The 25,967-nt window shown below is 40.5% G+C and overlaps 1 protein-coding gene across 2 annotated transcripts in view; it reads right to left on the bottom strand.

The window, feature by feature from the left end:
• Positions 1-4,716: 4,716 nt before the first annotated feature.
• OXSR1 (oxidative stress responsive kinase 1) overlaps positions 4,717-25,967 on the bottom strand; it is a 104,732-nt gene continuing 83,481 nt past the window's right edge. For both annotated transcript variants that reach the window (XM_025912912.2, XM_086720453.1), the window contains 10 exons: positions 25,512-25,560; positions 24,776-24,841; positions 21,843-21,965; positions 17,212-17,247; positions 13,510-13,656; positions 11,805-11,869; positions 10,630-10,682; positions 8,990-9,058; positions 8,061-8,125; positions 4,717-7,432 (listed from right to left, as the gene is read on the bottom strand). In XM_025912912.2, coding sequence (XP_025768697.1) covers positions 7,358-7,432; positions 8,061-8,125; positions 8,990-9,058; positions 10,630-10,682; positions 11,805-11,869; positions 13,510-13,656; positions 17,212-17,247; positions 21,843-21,965; positions 24,776-24,841; positions 25,512-25,560 — 748 coding nt within the window. In that variant the 3' untranslated portion in view covers positions 4,717-7,357. The remainder of the gene's footprint in view (positions 7,433-8,060; positions 8,126-8,989; positions 9,059-10,629; positions 10,683-11,804; positions 11,870-13,509; positions 13,657-17,211; positions 17,248-21,842; positions 21,966-24,775; positions 24,842-25,511; positions 25,561-25,967) is intronic.

The raw sequence follows: 25,967 nt of genomic DNA, 5'->3' as shown, positions 1-25,967 counted from the left end.
AATCTCTTCCAGAAGATAGAAGCTAAGGGAATACTTCCTAACTCATTCTATGAGCCAGCCATTATCCTAATACCAAAACCAAAGATACTGCAATGAAACAGGAGAGCAAGATTTCTTATGAACAAAGACATAAAAGAACATCTACAAAAATCCTATAGCCAACATCATACTTACTAATGAGAAGCTTTTCCACTAAAATCAGGACCAAGGCAAGGACATCCTCTCTCACCACTGCTTTTCAACATCATACTGTATATCCAAGCTAATGCAATACATCAAAGGATATGAAGGTATATAGATAGGGAAGAAAGAAAGAAAACAGTCTTTCCTTGCAGATGACATGATTATCTACCAGACAACTAGTATCTAATAGACAACCCAAAAGAATTGACAAGAATACCCCTGGAACTAATTTGAAGGATATAAGGTTAAGACACAAAAGCTAATCACTTTCCTATATACCAACAATAAAGAGGTGGACTTTGAAATTAAAAATACAATATACCATATATATAAGCACCTCCAAAACTAGTTATGTGTGAAGCTAACAAATATATAAAAGATCTAAATGAGGAAAACTGGAAAATTCTGATGAAGAAAACCAATATAGAACTAAATGAATGGAGAGATATTCTACATTCATGGATAGTTAAGATGTCAGTTCAACTTGATCTATTGATTCAAAACAATTCCTATCAAAATCCCAGTAACTTGGTGTGAACATTGAGAAACTGATTCTAGAGCTTATATGGAGAAGCAAAAGACCAAGAATAGCCAACATGATATTGAAGGAGAAAAACAAAATCAAAGGACTGACAATACCTGACTTCAAAACTTACTATCAAGCTATAGTAATCAAGAGTACAGTATCAGCAAAAGAATAGACAAATATATCAATGGAACAGAACACAGATCTTTTTATTAAAATTTTTTTCTAAATGTTTTTTATTTTGAGAGAGAGAGAGAGAGAGAGAGAGAGAGAGAGAGAGAGAGCGCAAGGGAGGGACAGAAGAGAGGAAGAGAGAGAATCCCAATCAGGCTCTGTGCAGTTAGATGTGGGGACTCAGACGCTTAACTGACTGAGTCACCGAGCCCCAGTTCAGCCCCAGCAACTGATCTTTGAACAAAGAGCGAAGGCAATGGAAGAAAAATAGTCTTTTCAACAAATGGTGCTGGAACAACTGGACACCCACAGGCAAAAAAAAAAATAATAATAATAATAATAATAACTCTAGACTTTATACTCCTCAAAAAAATGAACTCAAAATGGATCACAGAATTCAATGTAAAATTCAAAACTAAAAAACTTTTAGAAGATAACGTCAGCAAATATCTAGATGACCTTGGTATGGTAATGATTTTAAGATATAGCACCAAAGATATGACTCATGAAATAATAGATTAGCTGGACTACCTTAGAATTAAAATCTCCTGCACTGCAAAAGACAGTTAAAAGAATAAGACAAATATATAAATAAGAAAGAAAAGAAAAGCAACAACGTGGATGGAACTAGCATATTATGCTAAGTGAAATAAGCCAGTCAGAGAAAGACAAATATCATATGATTTCACTCATATGTGGACCTTAAGAAACAAAACATATGAACCTAGGGGAATGGAAGGAAAAATAAGATAAAAACAGAGAGGGAGGCAAACCATAAGAGACTCTTAAACACAGAACTAAGGGTTGCTGGAGGGGAGGTGCAAGGGAAGATGGGTTAAATGGGTGGCAGGCATTAAGGAGGGCACTTGTTGGGATGAACGCTGGGTGTTATATGCATGTGATGAATCACTAAATTCTACTCTCCAAACCCATACTGCACTATATGTTAACTAACTTGAATTTAAATTAAAAAGAAAAGAAAAAGAATGAAGAAAGAATAAGAAAATAAGCCACAAATTGGAGAAAATACTTGCAAAGACATATAGGCACAGGGGAGCCTGGGTGGCTCAGTAGGTTAAGCATCTCTTGATTTCAGCTCAGGTCAAGATCTCATAGTCCGTGCTGAGCATGGGGACTGCTTGAGATTCATTCACTCTCTCTCTCTCTCTCTCTCTCTCTCTCCCTCTCCCTCTCTCTTTTTGCCCCTCCCCTGCTTGCACTTTCTTTCTCTCTCAAAAAACAAAACAAAACAAAACAAAACAAAACAAAACAAAACAACCCAGACATGGGGCATATGTTGGAGATAATGCTGGTTGGGTTCAGGATCACTGCAATAAGGCAAACATTGCAATAAAGCAAGTCAAACGACATTTTTCATTTCCCACTGCATATAAAAGTTACGTTTACAATACGTGGTAGTCTACTGAGTGTGTGATAGCATTATGTCTACAATAACAACATATATACCTTTTAAGCTTTTTTATTTTGAGAGAGAGTGGGGGAGGGGAAGAGAGAGAATTCCAAGCAGGCTCCATGCTGTCAGCACAGAGCCCGATGTGGGGCTCAGTCTCATGAACCACAAGCCGAAATCAAGAGCCCAACGCTTAACCAACTGAGCCACTCAAGCACACCAACAATGTACATACCTTAATTAAAAAATACTTTATTGACACAGAGACACAAAGTGAGCAAATGCTGTTGGAAAAATGGTACTGGGAGGCATGCTCAACGCAGGGTTGCCACGAACCTTCGACTTGTACACTGACAACACCAAATGGTGGCAAGGATGTAGAGCAACCGAAACTCTCTCATTCATTGGTGAGATCGCAAAATGGTACAGCCACTTTGAAAGACAGCTGGTGGTTTCTTACAGAACTATACTTTTACCATACAATCCACAATTGGGCTCCCTGGTATTTACCCAAAGGAATTAAAAACATACCTACACAAAACCTCCATACAGATGTTTACCGCAGCTTGATTCCTAATTGTCAAAACTTGACAGAAACCCATAGGCAATTGGATTAATAAACTGTGGTACATCCAAAGAATATTATTATTCAGCATTGAAAATAAACGAGCTATCAAACCACACACACACACACACACACACACACACACACACACACACACAGTGAAATGCCTATTACTAAGCAAAAGAAGCCATTCTGAAAAGGCTACATACACACTGTAGGATTCTAACTACAAGACACTCTGGAAAAGGCAAAACTGTGGCGACACTAAAAAGATGAGTGGTTGCCCAGGACTAGAGGGAAGGGAGAGGGCAGGTGGAGTACAGGGGATTTTAGGGTAGTGAAGCTATTCTATATAACAATGGATACGTGTCACTATATATTTCTCTAAATCTATATAGAATGTACAACAGCCAAGAGTGAACCTGAACGTCAACCATCGTCTTGGGGTGATAAGGACGTATTAGTGTCAATGAACCTTCATTGACTGTAACAAGCATACCACTGTGGTGCCGGTTGTGGGGGAAAGCTGTGCACGTGTGGGGTCAAAGGGTACATGCAACTCTGTGTACTTTCTGTTTAGTTTTGCTGTGAAACTAAAACTGCTCTAAAAAAGGAAGTCTATTTAAAAAAAACAACAACAACAAAAGGCAAAAAATGTGGTGTAGATGAGCCGGTCCAAAGGAGAAATCCATGAACTGTTGCACTGAGAATTGTTACTACAATGAGGAAGAGCTAAGGAATCAGGCCTCTTGACAACATCTGACCTTGTTAGAAAACGGGCAATGGAAAGGTTCCATTCACCCTTGCCCTGCCACCTCCTTCCTCTCCCCACATACATCTCGGTCACTTTTGAGTCACTAGCACCTCCTCTGTCCCCAGAGTAGTCAGAGTCCACTTTTACAGCCTGCTTATCTTGAAAGCAAATTCAATTAGAGATTACTTATCCGCAAGGTGGCGGAGGAATACAGAGGAGCCTACAATTTCACGTGTGACCCCACCATTTCGATATCAAAGCCAAAGAGGGACAAGTTCAGCCCTGCTGTTAATTTTCCAGAAAGACTCCCAAGAGCTCAAATCTTGCATCTTTCCCCTATCCAAAAGCCTGAGCAGAATCAAACAGAAAAGATATACAAGGAAATCCCACACCCCACCATATGAGATTTCCCTGGCCAGATCTCTCTCCTTTCGGGATCTTAGTTTCCCCATTCGTACGATGGTTTTAAGCTGTTCTACGGAACCTGTAGATCAACTCACACATTTTTTTGCTTATGTACATTTTGGTTCTTCTCCATTCACATGAAAAATTAAGTAGTGACTCCCTGACCCACTCCTCACTGCTCCCCACCCACAAGCACTAAAAATATAAAATAATCTTTGGGGCACGTCGGTGGCTCAGTTAAGTGCCAGCTTCAGCTCAGGTCATGATCTTATTTTATTATTATTATTATTATTTTTTTTAAATGTTTATTTATTTTTGAGACAGAGAGAGACAGAGTATGAATGGGGGAGGGTCAGCGAGAGGGAGACACAGAATGCGAAACAGGCTCCGGGCTCCGAGCTGTCAGCACAGAGCCCGACACGGGGCTTGAACTCGCGGAGTGTGAGATCATGACCTGAGCCGAAGTCGGATGCTTAACCGACTGAGCCACCCAGGCGCCCCTCGGGTCATGATCTTATGGTTGGTAAGTTTGGGCTTTGCGTCGGGCTCTGTGCCGACAGCTCAAGAGCCTAGAGCCTGCTTCAGATTCTGTGTCTCCTTCTCTCTCTCTCTCTGCTCCTGCCCCTGCTTGCACTCTGTTTCTCTCTCAAAAATAAACATTAAAAAAAATTTTTTTAAAGAATCTTTACACCACCACAGACAATTTACTCTTTATTGATTAAAAATGAAGGAAACATGCAGCAAAATACAAAGTCAAAAAAAGGGAGGGGGAAGGTCAAATATTTTACATCTTCCATAATCTAGCATACGTCATAAGGAGGAACCTCCATTTATTGATACACCATTATTCTATCCTCAGATTATTAAATAGTATCAGCTGGCTCTAGGATTTGGTTCAAAACTTAAGCGAAAAACCCAAACAAATCCATTAGTCATTTGGAATAAGACCATACATTTCACAAACAGCATTGGCACATGTTACCTTGTGCTGAATTAGTCCCTACCCCCAGGGACCAGGGGATCCTGGGGACTCAAAGACAGAGGTGCACCCCGAACCACCACTCCTGGAAAGGAGCAAGGTCTCTCAATGTGTCACGTGCTGTCCCACCTGGGAAGTTTCTGTTCACGTATTTTCTCAGCATCACTGTGTAAGTCAGCAAAGGGAGACCACCATACATCATGCAGAAGAAGAGAGAACACTGTCCTAAGGCTTGGTGTCTGGCTCCTAGTTCCCAGCAGGGCAAAAAATGAACCGAAAAGAAAAAGAAAGCCCCAGCCCACTGCTATTGGCATGCTGTCATTCAAACATGTCCCACTGTCATTCAAAGGTAATGGCTGGCTGGAGAAACTGAACAGGGGAGTGGGATGCCGCTGACCCCCAGCCTGGGCTCCAGACCACCTCCAAAGAAAATGCTAGAAAAGAGTGATGCCACCACCCCTTGGATTTATCAGTAAGTAGATGATGATGGCTTGCTTGAAACCAAAGTATGGACTCTAAGGCAAGCCACTAGTCTTGTGCCAAAGAGGACACTGTCACCTTATTCCCACCTTCCGGCCCTCATTCTTCCCACCCGCCTAAAGAAAAAAAAAGAGAGAGAGAGAAAGAAAGAAAAGCTAAATATTTTTCCAGCAAGCTGATCAATCTTCTCTTCCTTCACTAGGCTCAGCACGCTCCCTCTTCTTACCAATCCTGCTGGGACCCTGGACTTTGGTGTGTGATCCTCTCATTTACTTTCCTCCCAACTTGCCATCCCAAACCCGCCCCCCCTCCTTCTCCCCAACATCCACTCCTTTCCCAGTGCGTCTTTGTACCCAGGGCAGGGGAAGAAAACCCATGACTGAAACTACAAGCTCAGAATGAGAAACAAAAGCTGTGACGACTCAGTTGTGGGGGAGGTTTCCAGAGACTCTCCGAGAGAAGACTGGGCGAAGCGATCTCGTTATTCACAGACCACCAGTGCTGGAAAGGGCCTGAGCGATTCTGTAAGAGGCAACTCTCCCCTTTCCGTGGGGCCACAGCCCATCTTTGTGTGTCATTTTAAGGCCAGATCGAGCGTCCCTTTCGAATACAAAAATTGTTAGGGCTACTTGCAGTTAGACAAAGGCTGACTGTGAAGCAGTAGGAAAGAAAATCGGCCCCACCGACTACTCACATATTGCATTATGAGTGCTCGTTTCGAAACCTAAAGAATAATTTATATTACTTCTATAGAAAATCAGATGAACACTGTCTACTCGTAAATCCTAAAAGTCACGGCACATGTGGTTTCACTTTCCGTCCCGGGTCGGGTTCAGCGCACAGAAGTGTGGACCCCCTCCGAAGGGTCAGTGCAGGAGAGGGGCGGAAGGCAGGCCTCGCTGGCCTGGTGAGGCTCCTTTATTGCTGTAGAGAGCTCAGCCTTTCATTTCCTCATGACGTGGAGGCCAGGCAAATTTTCACGGGAGGACTGAGGAGCAGTTTTTCCTCAACTGAATTTTTTTAAGATTCGAAAATAAATACTTCCACAATGATATGACTTTTGCTTTTTCCTGTTCAAAACCACTGCTGGGAAAGTTCACTCTTATAGGCCATTACTCGGTGTTTTCACTACAATAGGTCCAAACTTCCACTTTGAAGGATCTGATGGCTTGAAGTTCGACTACAGATGTTTTGCACCAGCTGAAGTTAAGGCTAGCAACCCTTTCTGGAGGGAGGGATGAAGAGGGGTGCCTGAGAGCAGCTTCAGCAAAACGCTTAGAAACATGAACAAAACAAAAACACAGTTTAGGCTGCCTCCTCTGAGGCTGTGCTTTTTCCTAACAAAGGTTGCTAGAATTCACAACACATTAAAAAAAAAAAAAAAAAAAAATCACTAAATTAAATTCTCTGGGCTCCAGCTAAACAATCGCCTTTTAGTTGCTACTTCAGTGGTAAAGAGATATCCCAAGATGCCCACATCCTGCCAGGTGTGGGGGAACAGGCAGGAGGAGGAAGCCCAACGTAGCTGCTACTTTCCACCCAGCGCCATCATTGGAGTAAGGCAAGATGAGCTGACCGATCTCCCTCCTGGGCCTTGAGGCACGTGGTCCCCTTCTCAGATGGGGGAAGACAGGGGACACGTGCGGTAAGTTTACTAACGGAACTCTTTAAAGGGATGCTGGCCACTGGTGATCCGACTTTTCTCTCCCTGTGGGAAAAACGGGGAATGACGGCAGGAAGAACATAAAGAAAGACCTCTAAAGCTCCTAGCCGGGAGGTTTGTTGCTGGGTTCTTTGGCAGTAGTGGGTTTAGGCCAACAGAAGCAACAGAGATACGCATGTGTGGAATCTCCTTAGGCCGCCTCTTCCAGGGCTGTGGTTTAGCTGATGCTGAGCTGGGCAAATCCTATTAGTTTCCCATCATCAGGAATATCCGAGCCTTCGACACCAGATGCCTAGGAATCAAACAAAATAAGAAGCTGTGGCTACTTGTAAACAAAACTGCACGTAGCAATTAAAACTGACTAACACGGGCACTGTGGGAAGGAAGACAGTGGGGGACAGGTCCCTGGGATACAAACGGGAGGCAGATCAAGTGTCTTTTCCAGAAAAGGTGGGGGCTGGGTAACAAGCTGGAGTCAGACTAGCTAATACTCTCTTGAGAGGAGTCAAGGGTGTGGGGTAGGAGGCTTCCTGGGTGGGAGAGGGGAAGAGAGGACACTCAAAAGGAGACATCAGGGGCGCCTGGGTGGCTCAGGTTAAGCATCCAAACTACTGGCTTCGGCTCATGTTTCATGAGTTTGAGCCCCGCATCAGGATCTGCGCCGACAGCCCAGAGCTTGCTTGGGATCTCTCTCTCCTTCTCTCTCTGCCCCTGCCCCGCTTGAGCTCTCGCTCTCTCAGAAAATAAACAAACATTAAAAAAAAAAAAAAAAAGAAAAAAAAGAAAGCCTAGGGCCTCAGGAAGGCTAAATGAGTACAATCCACCATATTTTAATATTCTCAGCACTCAGGGAATATAGAAACTGGTTCTGCAGAGGCTGCTGCTGGGTAAAGATAGTTTAAAGAAGAAGGGATGAATACCAGTTTGAAAGTGACAGATCGATTTGACTGAGGTTCTTCCACAATTTTCTGCAAATTCGCTGCCACTGTAATCACACAAACAGAAAGTAATGAGAAGCCAAGTAATCTCTACTTTCCACCATACTTTAAAAACTTAAACGGTAGCTCAGAATCTTCTATGTTCAACCGAGATGGAAGCAGAAAGATAAGTCACTCCCTAAACAAAAGTAATCTTTTAAACTTAACCCTGAGTAGCACAAATAAATCTTGAATCGTGGTCAGATTAACTTTCTTTAGGATACTGTATTAACTGGGACAAGACACACAGGTGAAAGAGGTAGGATTTGCCTACTCATGGGCCAGAAAGCTCTAGACTGGGAGCTGGCCAACTCTGGCCAGCAGCCTGTTTCTAGTCTGGCTGTGGGCTGGGAATGGTTTAAAGAGGACGAAGACAGTGCATGGGCCACAAAGCCTAAACTACTTACTATCTGGTCCTTTACAGAAACACTTGCTGCTTGGCCGTCGACAATGGTCTTTCCTTCAATAACATGTACACATGGGCCGACTGTGCCTTTTCTTACTTCCTGCTTCTTCGAGGAATAAACCTCTAATGACTTTCGCTTACCTCTTAGCTCTAGAAGGGTCGAGTTTCACCCTCCGAAATGGACTAGATATGGCTAAGCTTACTTTAACTCGTGACTTATGTCATCAGTCCCACTAGTATCTCCCAGAGACCTAAAGTGCGCTTCGACTCACTGCCACTGGAAGTCACAAACGTAGACAGGAGACTTTCTGTTTTGTGAGGAACTGTCCCCAATAGCTGTTATTTCAGCAACACCAGGACCGTCCCAAGACCCGTGCGACCTGCTCAATGAGACAGACCTGGTTTTCTAGGTCCTAGATACACAGACAGAGACACAGGGGCACAGGGCAGAGCACAAAGTAGTTACCTATTACTAAATCCCTTCCATCGACCAGGCCAGCAGAAATAAGTTCCTGAGAGACGCCCTCGGCGGTATCTGCGGGGACAAAGCAGAAGGTGCTCTTTGTCATGTCACTACTACCTCTCAGAGGAGGTGCTGGCACTGCCAGGCCCAGGCTAGCTGCTAGATCCACAAAACCAAGGAGGCGGGTGGAGTCCTCTCCCCACACGAAGGTTCCTCCCACCATTGGGGCTGGCTAGAGGGCCGAATCGATAGCAGCCAGACGGCCAATATCAGCTCGATGTAAAGGTAACCTTCTACAGAATGGTGTAATTTAGATGACTACAGGTTCTGCTCAAAAGAGCCCCCGCAATGATGCTGCAGGGGAAACTCCTATTCTGAGGGTCACCGTGGCCCCGAGCCCCATCAGCTCTGAGAGGCGACCGACCGCGAGCGTGCAACACCTCCAGGGCTAATACGACAAAATACTTTATTTTCAAGTACACCTTGAAAGAGCCAATTGTAATCTCTTCCCTTTGGAGATCACACCCCAAGGTTTTTGCTGAAGTCACTTTCTTTTTTATTCTGGTGGGCTTTTCTTCGTATCTAGTTGTTATTTTAGGTAGCACAATCGGATTAATGGGTATAACAGAAATGAAAAGACAAGGACAGAGCGTCCCTAAGCTGATCTCATCTCCAACTGTGACTCAGTGCTGCTGAACACTGAGCCCCCCAGAGGAACAGGAGGACCTGGGGGGGGGGGAGGGGGTGGGCACACATTTGAGCTGATGACCAGTGTATGTTTGTTTGTTTTTTTTAATTCTCAAGTTAGTTACCATGTCATGTAGTCTTGGCTTCAGGAGTAGAACCCAGTGATTATCAGTGATTTGAATTAGTTCCTTAGTATGTGACTCTTCCTGGTTTTAAACAGTGAAACAGATACACCTCTGCACATCTGTATCTGTTCTCTTTCGTACTTAGTTACTGATGATACCAAGATAGCGGGGAGAACAAGCACGGCACAAAGGACAAATGTGCTGGAGTCAGGCCACCTCCCCAATCTGAACCCTGAGTAACAAAGGCAAGAAAGAAACAAGCCTCATCCCAGGGAGAAGTTCAAGGCCAGAAACTATGCATGTCAGGGCTCAGCTTCAGCCTGGGGAGAGAGGAGCCTGGAAGCCTTGTTTCTTCTTCACTGTCATGGAGAAGGACAACCATGTTCAGTGACAAGAGTAAGAAATCTGCACCCTGACAAGTGTGGATATGAATTCTGGCTGCTCCTCTTTCCAGTGGTGTGAATAGCAACAAGTAACCTCCCCACTCTCTAACTTCATCATCTATGCAATGGGGACCATAATCCTTCCTTAGGGGGCTGCTCTGAGAATTAATGAGATATAATGTTTAGCACAATGCCTGGCCTACTATAGTAGGCCGCAGATTAGAGCTACACTCGTTACTGTTTGTATTACGGTAGGTTTTATAAATGAGGTTAGGAGCAAATAAATTGTATTTGAATTGTACTCATATGCTACCCCAAACCTTTAAACCAAGAACGTTTTCATCATCTTTTAAAAGCAAAATATATCCAAAGGACAAAAACTTCATGATATATTTCATTAAATAATAAATCAGAAGTTATTTTGTTTTCAATGTTTTTGATGTCTCACCTCTCCCAGGAGTAAACTCGAATCGAATATCATTTAGTTCTTTTTTTGAATTCCTATGAAAGAAAACAGAATGTGTAAAGTCAACTGAATTCATGCATACAGATGCTGCCAACATGTACTAGGAAAGCTGTGCCTCAAGAAAGAACGTTCTTTCTATTCCCATAGATCATATGATTTGTTCCAACATGCTCACAGTGTAGGGCTCAGACCAAACAACTGAAGAGTGAGCATCTAACAGTCTTACAACCCTTTTAACTTATATTCTCCACTGCGGAATATAAAAACCTCATGCTAAGAGTAGAAGGGGATTAAGGGCACACTTATTGTGAAGAGCACCGAGTAATGTATGCAATTGCTCAATCACTACAGTATACACCTGAAACTAACATGGCAATGTACGTTAATTATACTGGAAATAAATAAATGGAGGGGAAAATCCCAAGCACGAAGTAAACAAAACCAAACCAAAAAAGCCCTCATGCTTTTGAGGTGAATCTGACATGTGTACTCCCGTGTTTATTCCCACTAAGATGATCATATAAAACTAAGAGGAAAATGTAAGAGCCCCGGAAGGTATAATTAAAATGATAAATGATACAGGACGGAAGGGTTAGTATCTAAAATTATATAAAGAACTTACACAACTTAACACCAAAACCCCCAAATGATCCAATTAAAAAATGAGCAGAAGATGGGGTGCCTTGGTGGCTCCCTCGCTTAAGCGTCCAACTTCGGCCCAGGTCATGATCTTGCCGTTCATGAGTTCGAGCTCCGCGTCGGGCTCTGTGCCGACAGTTCGGAGCCTGGAGCCTGCTTCGGATTCTGTCTCCCTCTCTCTCTGCCCCTCCCTCACTCACACTCTGTTTCTCTCTCTCTCTCAAAAATAAGCAAACATTAAAAAAAATTTTTTTTTTCTAATGCCCAAATTTGTCACCCTTGTGAGAAACAGTTAAGAGAGTGTGTACGTCAGTCGCAGGACCTGTTAATAACGTCCAGGTCTTCACACTGTTGCTACCACATCTGAGGGAAACCGCACCCCTGCAACACACGTGCCGGAGGGCACACACGACCCCATCTACTCTCAGGCACAAACTGCCAGAAAAAAGAGTTACTTGCAAAGAGGAAGAAAAGCATCTTTAGAGTATTGAGGAAACAAACAGAAGCTGTTTACTTGCCTTAATCTGAGTACTAGGCTGACTGGGATCTTGGCTTCTTGTGAGCCTGCTCCTGAAGGCGGAGCCTAAAAATCGTTGAAAGTATAAAGTCAGTGTCTGGTCTACCAAGCATGGAGGTTACTCACTCACGGTCATCAGCAGAGGAAATGTCCACGTGGCGGCAACTTCCTTCATCTCCAGGGGAGGCCAGACCAGTCCCTGGGACATGTTCCCTGCTCTGGGAGGACATGCACTCCAAGGCAACAAAAAGAACTAAGTGCCAGCACGAGTCAAGCACAGTTAGAAAGATAATTCTCAACCCCACGTGAAATTCCATACATAGCCATTTATAGTTTGCATTTTTCAGATCCTTGTTTCCTTCTACAAGGGTGAAAAACACGAAGGCTGGGTTTTTCCCTTTAAAAATTCTGCCAGTGTAGGGGCACCTGGGTGGCACCAGTCAGTTAAGCGTCTGACTCTTGTTTAGGCTCGGGACGTGATCTCACGGTCACGGGTCCAGGCCCCGCATGGGGCTCTGCAATGACAATATGGAGCCTGCTTGGGATTCTCTCTCTCCCTCCCTGCCCCTCCTCTACTCATGCATGCTCTCTCAAAATAAATAAACAAACTTTAAAAAATCTGCCAGTGTATCACATAGCAATGTACAAGGTAGGATCTAAACTGGCTGTGCCTCAGGAATCCACCTGGCCTGGAGGTTCCAGATCTTCTGATGCCTAAACGAATCCTCTCTGAAAACTGTTAAGTTATTCCTTGCTTACTAGAGAAGACACATTCTATTTAAGTCGTTTATAAAGTAAATCCAATCTTTGCATCAGTTTTCATAAGATAACTGTATCTTTTCCAATATGACGGAAAGAAATGAAAAGAAAGCTTGGGTTCGATGGAAAGGTTACATAAAGTCAGCACCATGACTAACCGGAAGCTCTCACAGCAGTGGTCTCTAAAGGCAGACCATCACGGGGACACAAAAGAAAAAAAAAATCAGAACTTGCATTTTTACCTCTTTCTATTGAAAATGTTAGGGGAAAAAAAAAATGAAGTCTCCAATGTCTAATAAATGAATAGACTCTGGAAAGCTTACTCTAACCATGGGGCATAAGGTCACGTGTTCTGCACGGTATTTGGAATTTCCTGAGGGAAGCGAGGGAGGGATTCACACACAGTGGGGCCCTCACTCCCTTGACTGCTTTCAGTGTATGAGTATTCATGATTTTTGTGTGTGACTGACCACGTGCATTTATGGATTACGTCACTTCACTTTAATGAAATCAACCCTCACAAAGTTGACAAATATCTTAAAAAAGAGGAAAACAAGAAAATCATGGACGGGAGACAGTATCGATAATGCAAGCATAAGCGAAAGAAAAGGAAACAGAATTGCTGACAATCCTAGTGTGAGACGAACTCCAGCGGCCGCAGAATAATAATGAGCTCATAAAAAGCTGACCGGAAACTACCTCCCAAATTTCTGATGTTTGGAATGTGGTTCATGTTATCCGTCATTAACTTATTATGCTGCTTAAAAACCTGTGGGATCCTTGAAAAACTCGCTTATTTGCATAGTTAAAACTGTGAGAACAGAATCTCTAACTGGTTTCAAAATCTCCCACCACGGCAACCTTACTACATAAGGTTGTGTTCCACGTCAATCTCTGCTTTCTTCATCTACCCAGAAGGCAGACCGCTCAAGTGCACTCCTGCTTACCTGGGCTGTTTTTGCCGGCTCTGCGGGGGCTGGGGGACAGACTTGAGTTGGCTGTGCAGGCATGTGCCCGGCTGGCTGAGGTAGATGAGCAGAAATCTGTTCTGGAACTTGGAGTAAAGTACCCACGGGATCAGCTGTCGGAAATAGCTGTAACAAGAACATACACACAGTGCTGCTTCAGTTGAGTGGAAAGGGAGGGAGGTGTATTGACGGGCAGGCAGGGCCTCCCAGGGTGACACTTTCAAAGCAGTGTTTGTGTGGCGTCCTGGCACATCTCTACATCTCTTGAATACATCTACTTCAAATGGAAGTCAAATATTTCTACCAGGCTTTTTTGTTATAACAACTTTTGTGAGATGTAATTCATATCCCACTAAATTCACCCACTGTAAGTATACAATTCAGTGATTTCTAGAAAATTTATACTTGTGCAAACATCACTACGATCTAGTTTTAGAACGTTCCCGTCAACTCAGAAAGTTCTCTTGTGCCCACTGACATTTAATTCCTCCAGCTCCCACACCCAGCCCTAGGCAACCACTGATTACTCTCTGTCCCTATGAGTTTGCCTTTTCTGGATCTTTCATGTAAGTGAAGTGCATGCTCTCTGTTGTGTCTGGCTTATTTCACTTAGCACAGTTTTCTGAGGTTCAGCCATATTACAGCCTATATATCAGTAGTTCATTTTTTTCTTCAGGATAGCATTTCATTACATCATATTTACTTTCAACTACATCTATTCTACCCTCTTTGCCCAATCAAATAGCACCTCTAAGATGCAGATTTAAGTAGTGAAGGGAAATTACAGAAGCTACATTTTTCTATGTCTTGGAACTTTCTATTACTTATAACGAAAAACAATTAACCAATGATTCATTAAAATATCTGAAATGCTTTTCAAGACCGAAAGCCAACATGGACATTATATATCTATTTTGCATGTTTGAAAGATTTCATAAATTTTAGTTAGGTAACTTGGGGGGAAAAGACTGATGTTGAGTATAAAATCAAGGTAAACATATTCAAAATTATAAGTTGATGAAAAAAGTACAATGGCTAAAACTTAACAGTTGAAAGAGAAAATAACTGAAAGGTCAACAAGAGAGGTCTAAGGGCTGACAGTATGTAAACAAAATTGAGAGGCAAAGAAGTAAGGTTTTGTATTCATTTAGCTTCATACAGAGGAATTAAAGTAACTCTGGTGCTGGGGCACCTGGGTGGTTCAGTGGGTTAGGCAACCAACTTTGGCTCAGGTCATGATCTTGCAGTTCATGAGTTTGGGCTCAGATTCTGTGTCTCCTTCTCTCTTGCCCCTCCCCTATTCACACTCTGTCTTTCTCTTTCTCTCTCAAAAAGAAATAAACATCAAAAAAATTAAAAAAAAAAAAAGTAATTCTGTGGTTCTGAATTTTGATAGAAAAAGAGAATGTAAGATTAGTTTGAAATTGATGGGGCACCTGACGGGCCCAGTCGGCAGAGTTGTGTGGCTCTTGATCTTGGGATTGTGAGTTTGAGCCTCATGTTGGGTACAGAGATTACTTAAAAAAATCTTAAAAAAAAAAAAAAAAGATTTGAAAATATTAAATAGGAGTATTAGCACTATTTTAAAAGGGCAGTTTCCAAATTGCATGCACATATATGCTAACTTATATTAACTGAAAGGTTATACAAAACAAAGCAATGAGAGGATATAGAGAAATTGGAACTTTGAGCACTGCAGATGACAATGTAAAATAGTGCAGCCACTATGGAAAACAGTAAGGTGATTCCTCAGAAAGTTAAAAAAAGAATTATCATATGATCCAGCAATTCCCTTCTGGGTAAGCCCCAAAGAATTAAAAGTAAGAACTTGAACAGATATTTGTGTAGCCATGTTCACACTGGAATCATTCACAACAGCCTAAAGGTGAAAACAACCCAACTGTCTGTCCAGTGGAAAGGAAAAACAAATATGATATATACCTACAGTGGAATATTATCCAGCCTTAAAAAGGGAGGGAGGAAGGAAGTTCTGACACGCACTACATGGATGAACCCAGAGGGCATTATGCTAAGTGAAAAAGGCAGTCTCAAAGGACTTATGGTTTATGATCCCATTTACATGAGGTATATATAGAACGGTGGCTGCCAGGGGCTGGGGGGGGGAGGAAAAAATGGGGTGACTGCTAATCTGGAGTTGCACGGTTGGTGATGGTTGCACAACAGTGTGAATGTACTGAAAGCCACTGAACTGCACCCACAAAAATGGTTAAGATGGTAACTTTTATGTTATGTCTATTTCACCACAATTTCAAACATAACAACAAAGTAATGAGCCCTGAAGTATGAGTATGAGCTTGTGAGAGTCCATGTGGGAATGCCACTGAGGCAAAGGGACAAGAAGATCACACGAACAACTCTGGGTAAACTGTAAAATACCCTCTCCACTCAACTTTGGAGAAACTAAGAATTAATTAGTCTAGATTAGGTTAGAGTAAGAAATAATCTTAAATGCTCAGAAAATCATAAGAAGAAAAGTTATTTCTTTTCTTAGCAGAGGCTAAGTTTGGGATCATCCTCATTCAGGGACGCAGGCTGTGGTGGCAGGGGTAAGGGGACCCAGGGAACAACAGAATGGCTCTTCCTTCTGCTAACATTTCATTGCCCAAAGCAACTGCCATGGCCACGAGTAACTTCAAGGAGTAAGGAGATGCAATTCTACCAGGTAGCACGAGGAGGAACCAGAAATCTTAATGAATCGCAGTGCTGATGTAAGTTCTGACGTAACTGGCCTGTTAATATGCTGAAGTGCAGTATTCACTTTCAGTCTTAAACTATATGATACCATGTAGACATATCCTGCACATAATTGTGTACAAAATTGTATACTATACACACAAATCAAGTGGGGAAAAAAGCAACTTCTAAGAATAGGGGCAAAACCAAACTGATTTAAGGGGTCAAGACGTGTAACTGTTAAATCACTACTGAGCCTGGAATGTAGATGCTGTCCGAAGGAAAAACGCATCCCCCAAAATGATTGTTATCTTCACGTAATGAGCGTAAGGCAGGCCAGCCCAACAGGATTCTGTTTAGTAGGATTGCCTATCATAATGAGGCAACAACTAAAGACAACATAATGTATATGACAAGAGAAGATGATAGAGGCGTAAAACCCAAAAACGATAGGTAGCATACGACAAATTCCTGGACAGATTAATGCAAGAAGACAACTTTCCACTTTAGGCGGCCCAAGCCAAAAAAGTAATTTATAAAGTCAGGCTGGAAAGGAAGGAAGAACTTCCTGGGCCTCCAAGCCAACCTTTTTTTTTTTTTTTTTTTTAAATGTTTATTTTTGAGAGACAGAGAGAGACAGAGCACAAGTGGGGGGAGGGACGGAGAGAGAATGAGACACAGAATCAGAAGCAGGCTCCAGGCTCTGCACTGGCAGCACGGAGCCCGATGCGGGGCTCGAACTCACAAACTGTGAGATCGCTTAACTGACTCAGCCCCCAGGTGACCCCAGGCCAACTTTTAAAATGAGTGCAATGGCGCTGACTTACTGTAGAAGTCCATTCAAACTCAGAATCGATACCTCTGATGAAATTTGGCTGCTACAAATTCTCATTCCCATTTAGGCACATATAAAAAAAAATGTGCTTATCATTAAAAACAAAACAAAAGCACACACACTTTAATGACTCAAAACCCACAACTACTTACCTCAGAATTTGATAATGATTCTTTCACTCGGGGAGACTAAAAGAAATACAAAAAAGGCTTATTAACTCAAAACTTAGGTTACTTGTAGTTCCAAACTGCACTGAATGTTGAAATGCAAGTAAACTCCATTTCATTCTGATCCATTAAGTCACTGGTAACTCTAGTGAAAGTTTTCTGGAAAAAGAAAATATCATGATGCTATTGTATTCTTCATCCAGGTAGCCTTTAATACATCAATGTTCTATGGTATTTTAAGAGTTCCCAACTTGAGGTTTATAACAAACATGGGACTGAGTTCTCAGGCAGCAGGGAGGTCACACTCTTCAAAGTACAATTCTTTCTACTAATCATGAACATGTTATGTACATAATATCCTAGACCAACTGCAAGCCTTCAAGCTCATTATCCAATACACCCTCAAAGCAGAGTAATTTGTATTATGGGCTTCAGCTGGAGAAAACTCTTGAGCCAAAACTGATTGGCAAATTTATAATCTGCCACTTGAAAAATCTAAGCTAAATTATTTAGTAAACCATAACAGTTAGTAGTGATTCTGGATACAGGTAATGGAGAATACAAAAAAACAAAAAACAAAACCCTGAACATATCTTTAAACAAATATCAGTTTCTGGTAAATTCTACCAAGCATAAATTTAGACTACTTAAAAGGTCAGCTTAGGCTTTTTAAAGTTTTCATCACTATTTCATTGAAGAGAATCAAGGTTCAGGTGATAGCTAATATATCACAGCAAGTATATGGCCAACCCAACACCCTTTTTAAATTTGTTTGGAAATAATTTCAAACTTACAGAAATTTATTAGAATAAGAACAGTACAAAGAACACAAGTATACCTCTGACCCAGATTCACCCATCATTAACTTTTCTTCCTTATCTCTCTTTTTAAATACACACACACACACACACATACACACATATAACCAATCATATTGCTCTTGTACTATCTGAGAATTAGTTGCATAGACTGTAGCTGTTTACCACTGAACCATTACTGTGTATTTCTTAAGAACAGGGATATTCTCTTCTATAACTTCATACTACTATAGTAGTAAATTTCAGTAAATTTCACAATAATGCTAATTTTCATCAGCTAGTCCAGGCATTTGCCAAGTTGTCCGGTATGCGGTAACTATTTTTCCCCTTGTAACTAACAGGCAAGCTGTGGAGAAGACACTTCAAGACCCTGAAAATATTCTGCTCATCAAAAATTTCCCCTATACTTAGCACCCACTGATGATCCTTGTCTGACCTAATTTTTATGACTGCTATCATGGCTATAAAGTGATGATTTTGCCCTCCAATACTCCTCTACATTTCCCAGTCAGCAGCACCAGCAATTTACTGTAATGAAAAACCATCCCTCTCCCCCACTTAAAATCTACCTATTCATTACTGGCACAGACTCATAGAGTCCTAGTTTTTAAATGGTTTACAAATTATTACTGCATTTAAGGATTTTGATAGTTAAATTCTAATTTGGTCAGTGGGAGCTCATTCAATCTGGGCCTTGTATTATTATGATTTTTTTTTTTTAAATAAAACACTTTTTTTTTTTTGACAAGAGAAGATATTCCAGATTCATCTTGTATTTTCCCTGTGTAAGCCCTGGAATCAGCCATTTCTCCAAGGGGCCCTTGTTCTTTTAGTACAGAATGGCATTAAAGACCAAGATCTGGGCATAAATTGTGCTCACTGTTCTTGTTTTCCTGACTCTCTGCATACCTGGTAACCTCTGATTGGATGCCAGATACTGTGACTTTTATCTTGCTGCATGCTGACAATTTTGTATTTCTATAAATCTTCTTGAGCTTTGTTCTGGAGTACAGTCAAATTACTTGGAAACAGTTTCATCCTTTCAGATTTTGCTTTATGAGTTGTTGACTGGATCTGGAGCAGTGCTCAATCTAGGGCTATATGCTCCCCACTACGTAGACAAGCTTTCTGAGAACTCTGCCCAAAGTCTTGTGAATGACAGGTTTCCACACTCTGGCTGGTGGAAATGGGCACTGCTGCTGGCTCTCTGTGAGGGCTGGGTGCTGCTATCCCGTCTCAGGCGGTTTTCTCACATGTATTCCTTGAAGAGTATTCCACTGAACCCTCAAAAGGGAACCTCTGCAGACTTCTGAGCTTCTCTCTGTGTGTAGCTCTCTCCTCCCTGGTACTCTACTGTTTTTATCTGCTTCCGTCTCCCTGGACTCTTAGCCCTATTTCCTCAACTCAGGAAAACACTTTTCAAGCCATAATGAAGGGAACAGCCAATCAAATAAAACTGCTCCATAAATGGAAGAATGGGCAGAGGACATTAAAATGGTTATTATAACTATACTATAGTTATAATACACATTAGCTTCAAAAAGTTAAGTAGAGACATGAAAGTGTAAAAAATGAACAAGCGTGAAATCAAACTTCTAAAATATTACCAAGTCTGTGATATAAAATAGACTGAATGGGATTAGCAGCAATCAGGTATTGCAGAAGAAAAGATGAATGAACTTGAGGGCCCACAACAGAAACTGTGCAAAATAAGACTGAATAAAAAGAGAATTTTTAAAAAGGAAAATCAGTGAACTTGCAGACAATTTTAAGCAGCCTAATATACATGTTATTGGAGCCTCCGAGGTGCATGAAGGGCAGAAAAAAATATTTGAAAATATAATGGCTGAAAATTTCCAAACTTGATAAAAATCTATACACCCACAGATACATGAAAATAAATAAACCCAGGCATATCAAAATCAAATTGCTCAAAAAACCATTCAAAAAGAAAAAAAATATTAAAAGCAGCAAGAGTAAAAAAGACATGTAACTTATAAAAGAACAAGACAAGGGATACCAGATTTCTCAATAGAAACAATGCAAACAAGAATATGGTGAAACAAGAATATGGTGAAACAACATCTTCAAAATACTGAAAGAAAAAGCCTATCATTCTAAAATTCTATACCTAGCAAAAGTATCTTTTCAAAACAAAGATACATTTTTGGACAAAAAAACCTTAAGCAAATCATCACCAACAGATCCACACTACAAAAACTGTTCAGGGAAGTTCTTCAGAACTTCCAAAAAAGGAAATGATATAAAGATGGAAATTTGGATCTCCGTAAGAGTCTATTTTGAATATGTGCTGAATTTTGTCAAAGCTTTTTTGGAACATATCAAAATAAGAATATGACTTGACCTCTCTTTAGGCCTATTAATATTACACGATTTCCTAATACTGAACCATCCTTGCACCCTACTCCATGTGATCATGGCATTTACTTTCAACATCGTTCAGTTTAGTTTTAAAAGACCCTCCTTTCACAAAAGAATTCACAGCATCAAAAATGGCTAACGTGAAAACTACAAAAGTGTATAATTTTCTATGCTGTTTACATATCAGTGTATTGTTACAAAATACTATAAAATCCTATATGTATTTCAGAACTACAAAATTTTAAATAAATTTCTCTTACAGTTAGCTAGGGGGTAACAGTCAGACATTGAAACACTATAATTTTTCTTCCCAAATATTGTGTGTTGGTCAGAGAAAACACTGTATCATCTCTTTCATAGGAAGCTAGAACTACAAGATTCATGTACCTCTACCTTCCTCTGATCACTTTAATAGAACATTACAAAAGAATCCTGATTTAAGGAGGAATCATATGAAAAAGTAAGGAGAAAGTCTCTTTTCACAGTCTCACATTTTAATAAACTCACAATTGTATGTAATCAAATGTTTATATCTGTTATCTCCTGAAGAGCTTTCCAAGGTTAGAATGTAATAAATTTTTACCAATTTTCCTTGGCAAAGTCTTTACAAACTTAGCTCTGCAAAAAGACTAGACTCAAAGACTTCAGCTAACAAGATCAACAAGTCTTCAATGTTGACCAGCAAGTCATAAGTGCTATGACGGAGCAGGTCTTATAAGCAGGCAGACATGTACCACCTACCCACCATTCATACCACAAAAAGGTTCTAGGCAGTAAAAGCCACGATGAACCTCAAACATTAGTATTTCTCATGTACATTTCTATTCTTAGGAATGAGTCCTAACAATCAACTTGAGGCATTAACTTTAGGCAAGAGTGATGGAATAAAACCAAAACAAGACCTCTGTCTACAAACACACACACACACACACACACACACACACACACACATGCATGCACCCATGTACATACACACCAAAACATACACCCTCCAGGATATACCAACTGAAGAAAGGTATATTGTTCTTCTTCAGGCAGAAGGTTAGCAGACTTCAGGGAAAAAGTTTTGATTGTTAGGCTTTCAAGTTCAATAATCTCTTCTTCTGCAATGTCTCATCAGCCATTAATCCTATCAAGTGTATTCTCATCTCAGACACAGTAGTCCCCTTCTCTAGATTTTGGTCATTTCATATGCCCTAAATATCATATCCAAACAGATGTGTCAGTCCATTTTTTCATGTAGAATTAAATGGGTTCCTATTGTTAATAACTTGCTCAAGGAAATTCTATCGCTAACACTTGTATTTTTCACACTTCAGCTGTCAAACTGAACAGAACCAAAGAATATAGCGTATCTCAGAGGCTTCAGACAAAAGACAGAGCTCTAGCTAAAGCACACAGTTTAACAAAACTTACCCTGAGTTGTGAAATTGCTGCTTTCCCTTCCTCACTTTCTTCATCAAATTCATCATCACTCCACTCCCAGCCGCCATCTTCTGTCTTATGAAGGCGGCCACTAGAACCTGGTACTCTCCGAACCTGCACATTAGGAAGAGAGATGTGGATTATGGTAGTGCTTGGTATTTACTATGTATACTATACATATCTTCTACTCCTCACTTGCTCTTTGTGCTCCACTATTGGTCTTTACTCCCACCACTGACTTTCCCTACGCTTCTATACTCTTGAGCCCAAACACCATCCAAATCCTTCTTATGTGAAGTCATAGACCAAATCTTATTAATGGTTTCATGTTCCGAGAAATTGAAAAGTTTTTTCAGCCCCCCAAATAAATAAATCCAAATAAAGAAGATTCTGCTTTTTTCATTTTAAAAATCACAATTATACCTACAGCTTCAAGAGTACTATAGCTGCACAAGCTTTGTTAAGAAAAACAGCAATTACCTAACTTTTATCCTCTTACTCACAGGGAGCCACTTTTAACTCATTTTGGCTTATTCTTTTTAAATTAACATTCATCTCTCTAAGACTGTGTTCTTATTATTACCCCTTGAATTTTTGGTTTTAGGAATTATCTACTGGACTTCAAACTATAAAAGATAAGAATTTAATCCTATTATCAACCCCCCTCTTTTCTCAAGATACATTGTAATTTTGGTTAAATCAAAATTCAGTGTTTCCATGACATGATTGTATAAATGATACAGTTAAGTCTTATTGTGTATTACAATTACTTTTCTCTACTGTATAACTTTTTTGTTTCCCCTATAGTTAATACTTGCTTATTTTTATGTACTTGTCATATTTATCCCCAAATCTCTGTATAAATCTCCTCTCACCATATTCATATACATTATTAGGTATTCATCACCTTCCTGAGGAAGACCCTCACCAGAGCTTCCCACCTAGACTGGTTTCACACCAGCTCTGGACTTCAGATCTCACTCTGTCATCAGCTCTGTTTCCTGGACCACACGACTTCCTTGTTCTCAGTTTAAGCACTTCCTCCATTATTAGCATAGCACATTAACTGAAGCCATGCACTTCTCAACTTTTTGAGTCCATCCCTACCCTTCACTTATAGTTTGCCTGGTAAAAAAGTCTGGGTTCGCAGAAAAACTTTCTTTCATAATGTTGCACACAACTGCTTCGTTGTGACCTGGCTTCCAGAGGAGCCGTCCGTGATCTTTCCCTTTTCTCTGGAAGCTACGGGATCTTTTTTTTTTGCCTCCAGTATTCTGAGGTAGCATGGCAATGTGTCTTAGTGCTGGTCTATTTCCATTCTTTGCACTAGGGCTCTTTCAATCTGGAAATTCAGGACTATCTGTTTTGGAAATTTTTCTTGAATTATTTCTTCAGTGATTTCCCTTGTTTTTCTCGGTTCTACTTTTCTAGAACTCTTTACTCAAAGACTGAACCTTCTCAAATGATCCTCTAATGTTGTTGTCTTTTTCTCCTGTAATCTATCTCTTGGCCATCTGGGGTCTATTTTCTGGGAAATCTCCTCAGCTGTACCATACAACCTGTGTAGTGAATATTTTCATTTCTTCTCTGACGTTTTCAATTTCCAAGAGCTTTTTGTTCATGGAGGTGTCACTGTCTATATGCTCCTCTTCTAAAGTAACAGCTTTAGGGGCGTCTGGGTGGTTCAGTTGGTTAGGCATCTGACTTCGGCTCAAGTCATGATCTCATGGTTGTGAGTTCGAGCCCCACGTCGGGCTGCGTGCTGACAAGTCAGACCCGGAGCCTGCTTTGGATTCTGTGTTTCCTTCTCTCTCTCTCCCTGTACCCCACTCGTGCTCTGTCTCTTTCTCTCTCAAAAATAAACATGTAAAAAACATTTAAAGTAACAGCTTTATTGAGATGTAATTCATATAGCATATAATAATACCATTTAAGGCATACAATTCCATTTTTTTTTAGTATATTCAGAGTTGTGAAACCATCTCTACAATTAAATCCAAACCACTTTCCTCACTTCCCCACACCGCAAAAAACACCACATAACCATCAGCAGTCACTGCCCATTTCCGTACAATCCTCCCAGTCCTGGGCAACCTTGCATCCACTTTGTCTCCGTACGTTTTCCTATTCCGGACATTTCACATAAATAGAATCAGATAATATGTGGTCTTTTATAACCAGCTTATGATGAGCACAAGGTTTTAAAGGTTTTACTCACATTAGGACATGTATCAGCACTTCATTTCTTTTTACTGATGAATAAATATTTCATCATATGGACACATGACATTTTATATATCCATTCACCAAGAGATGAAGAATCGGGTTGTTTCCACTTTTGGGTTATTATGAATAATGCTGCTGGGAACATTCCTGTACGCATCTTTGTGTGTACATGTTTTCCATTCTCCCAGGTATGCCTAGGAGTGGAACTCCTCATATGCTCATATGGCAGCTTTGTTGAGTCTTTTGAGAAACTGCCAGACTACTTTCTAACGTGGCTGCACCACCTCACATTTTCATCAGTAGCGCGAGGGTTCCAATTTCCCTACATCTTTATCAACGTTTGCTATTGTCTGTCTTTTTTATTATAATCAACCTAGTGGGTACGTCACTGTTTTTGTGTAGTGTGAGGAAAGGGCTCAACTCCACACTTCACTCTGGTGGCTGCAAACAGTGATTTAACAGAGTCCAGAATTAATTCATCAATTGTGTAACATCCCTTTTCATTCTAGTAGACAGCTCACATGGGCATACTGTGCACTAATGATATTTGATGAGTAAAAATGTACCAAAGGATGCTAAAGAATGGAAAAAATGAGTACTATACTATTAACAACGAATTACTTACCATATACTTTCAAAACGCAGAAGTAAATTTACTCTAACCAATTTCCTAGAAAACGAGTTAAATCCCCATTTACCTTTTTAGCTCTCTCAGAAATAGTTGGTGCTCTCTGCAGTATTTTTTCTTGAAGAAATTCTTTATTCTGCAGAGGAAAAATACGTTTTCTTCTTAAAAGAAGCTTTTATTGAACCACAGAAATTGACCCCGAACATTCAAGCACAATTAAAATACCATATAGTAACTTTTATAAAGAAGTCTGAGGAACGCTTCCATTCTTTTATTCTGAAATTAAAGCTCCTTTAGTACATTACTACCATGGTTTCACAAACTGAGACAAAGCCTTAGTGTGCTGTATGAATATTATCAATGAAAAGTCTGCTTTACCCTAGGTCCTTTAGGATCATGGTCCCACACTTCCAACTACAGTAACATCGCACTTACCCGTTAGCTTTGGGAAATTAGAGTTTTACCAAATTCAGTAGTAAAACCTTTGAACTGAGAGTTCAGTATTTTTCACAGATTGTATTTAATAATGGCAATATTCACTGTTCTTGTTCTAAGTTTAACCTGATGTTTAAATTAATTTATATGAAAAACACATTTACCAATTCTAAAGCATGTGTCTGAATTACCAAAGGTTGTACAGATAATGCCCCCAGCAATGATTTGATCTACTTTTCCAAACATCACTTTTGGATCACTTTTCCAAACATTATCATCTAAAGATAAAACAACTTCTGAGCAGTGAATCTAATTTAGGTAACTGAGGTAGGTCACATGAACACGTAAAATCAAAAGTTAGAATTTCTTACCTTTGCTTTTTGGAAAAATTTGTGCCTTAACAGTTCTGCTGCTGTTGGTCTAAAACCAGAAAAGAACGTTTTAATAGTTAATTCAAGTGTAACTGTGGGTTTCCATCTTCAAAAATGAGAAAATGATTTCTTGAGCAGCAAGATAAAATCTCAGTGTTCTCCACTTTCCTTAACGGGCTAAAAAGCAAAAAGCAGGATAAACTCGGTACAAGACATTGAGTAGAGAAGAAAACCCAAATAGAAATGTTCTGATAATAATTATTGTAGGTTCTTTGCAAAATTCATTAGTGAAATGTTTCTTTTGGAATCATAATTTCTTAGTGGCTTCCAATATACTTGCTATTATTTTCTCAAGAATATTATTTCCCAATAATATAGACAAATATCTACTTTAACAAGTCGTAAAAATAAATTTAATCTCACATAGAGGAAATGGACCAAATCAAGCTGCTTCTT

Source organism: Puma concolor, chromosome C2 (assembly GCF_028749965.1).
Source record: "Puma concolor isolate L17-30 chromosome C2, mPumCon1.1.hap2, whole genome shotgun sequence".
Lineage (NCBI taxonomy): Eukaryota > Metazoa > Chordata > Mammalia > Carnivora > Felidae > Puma > Puma concolor.
Note: the sequence above shows the minus strand (reverse complement) of the source record. Positions and strands in the feature narration are given on the sequence as shown.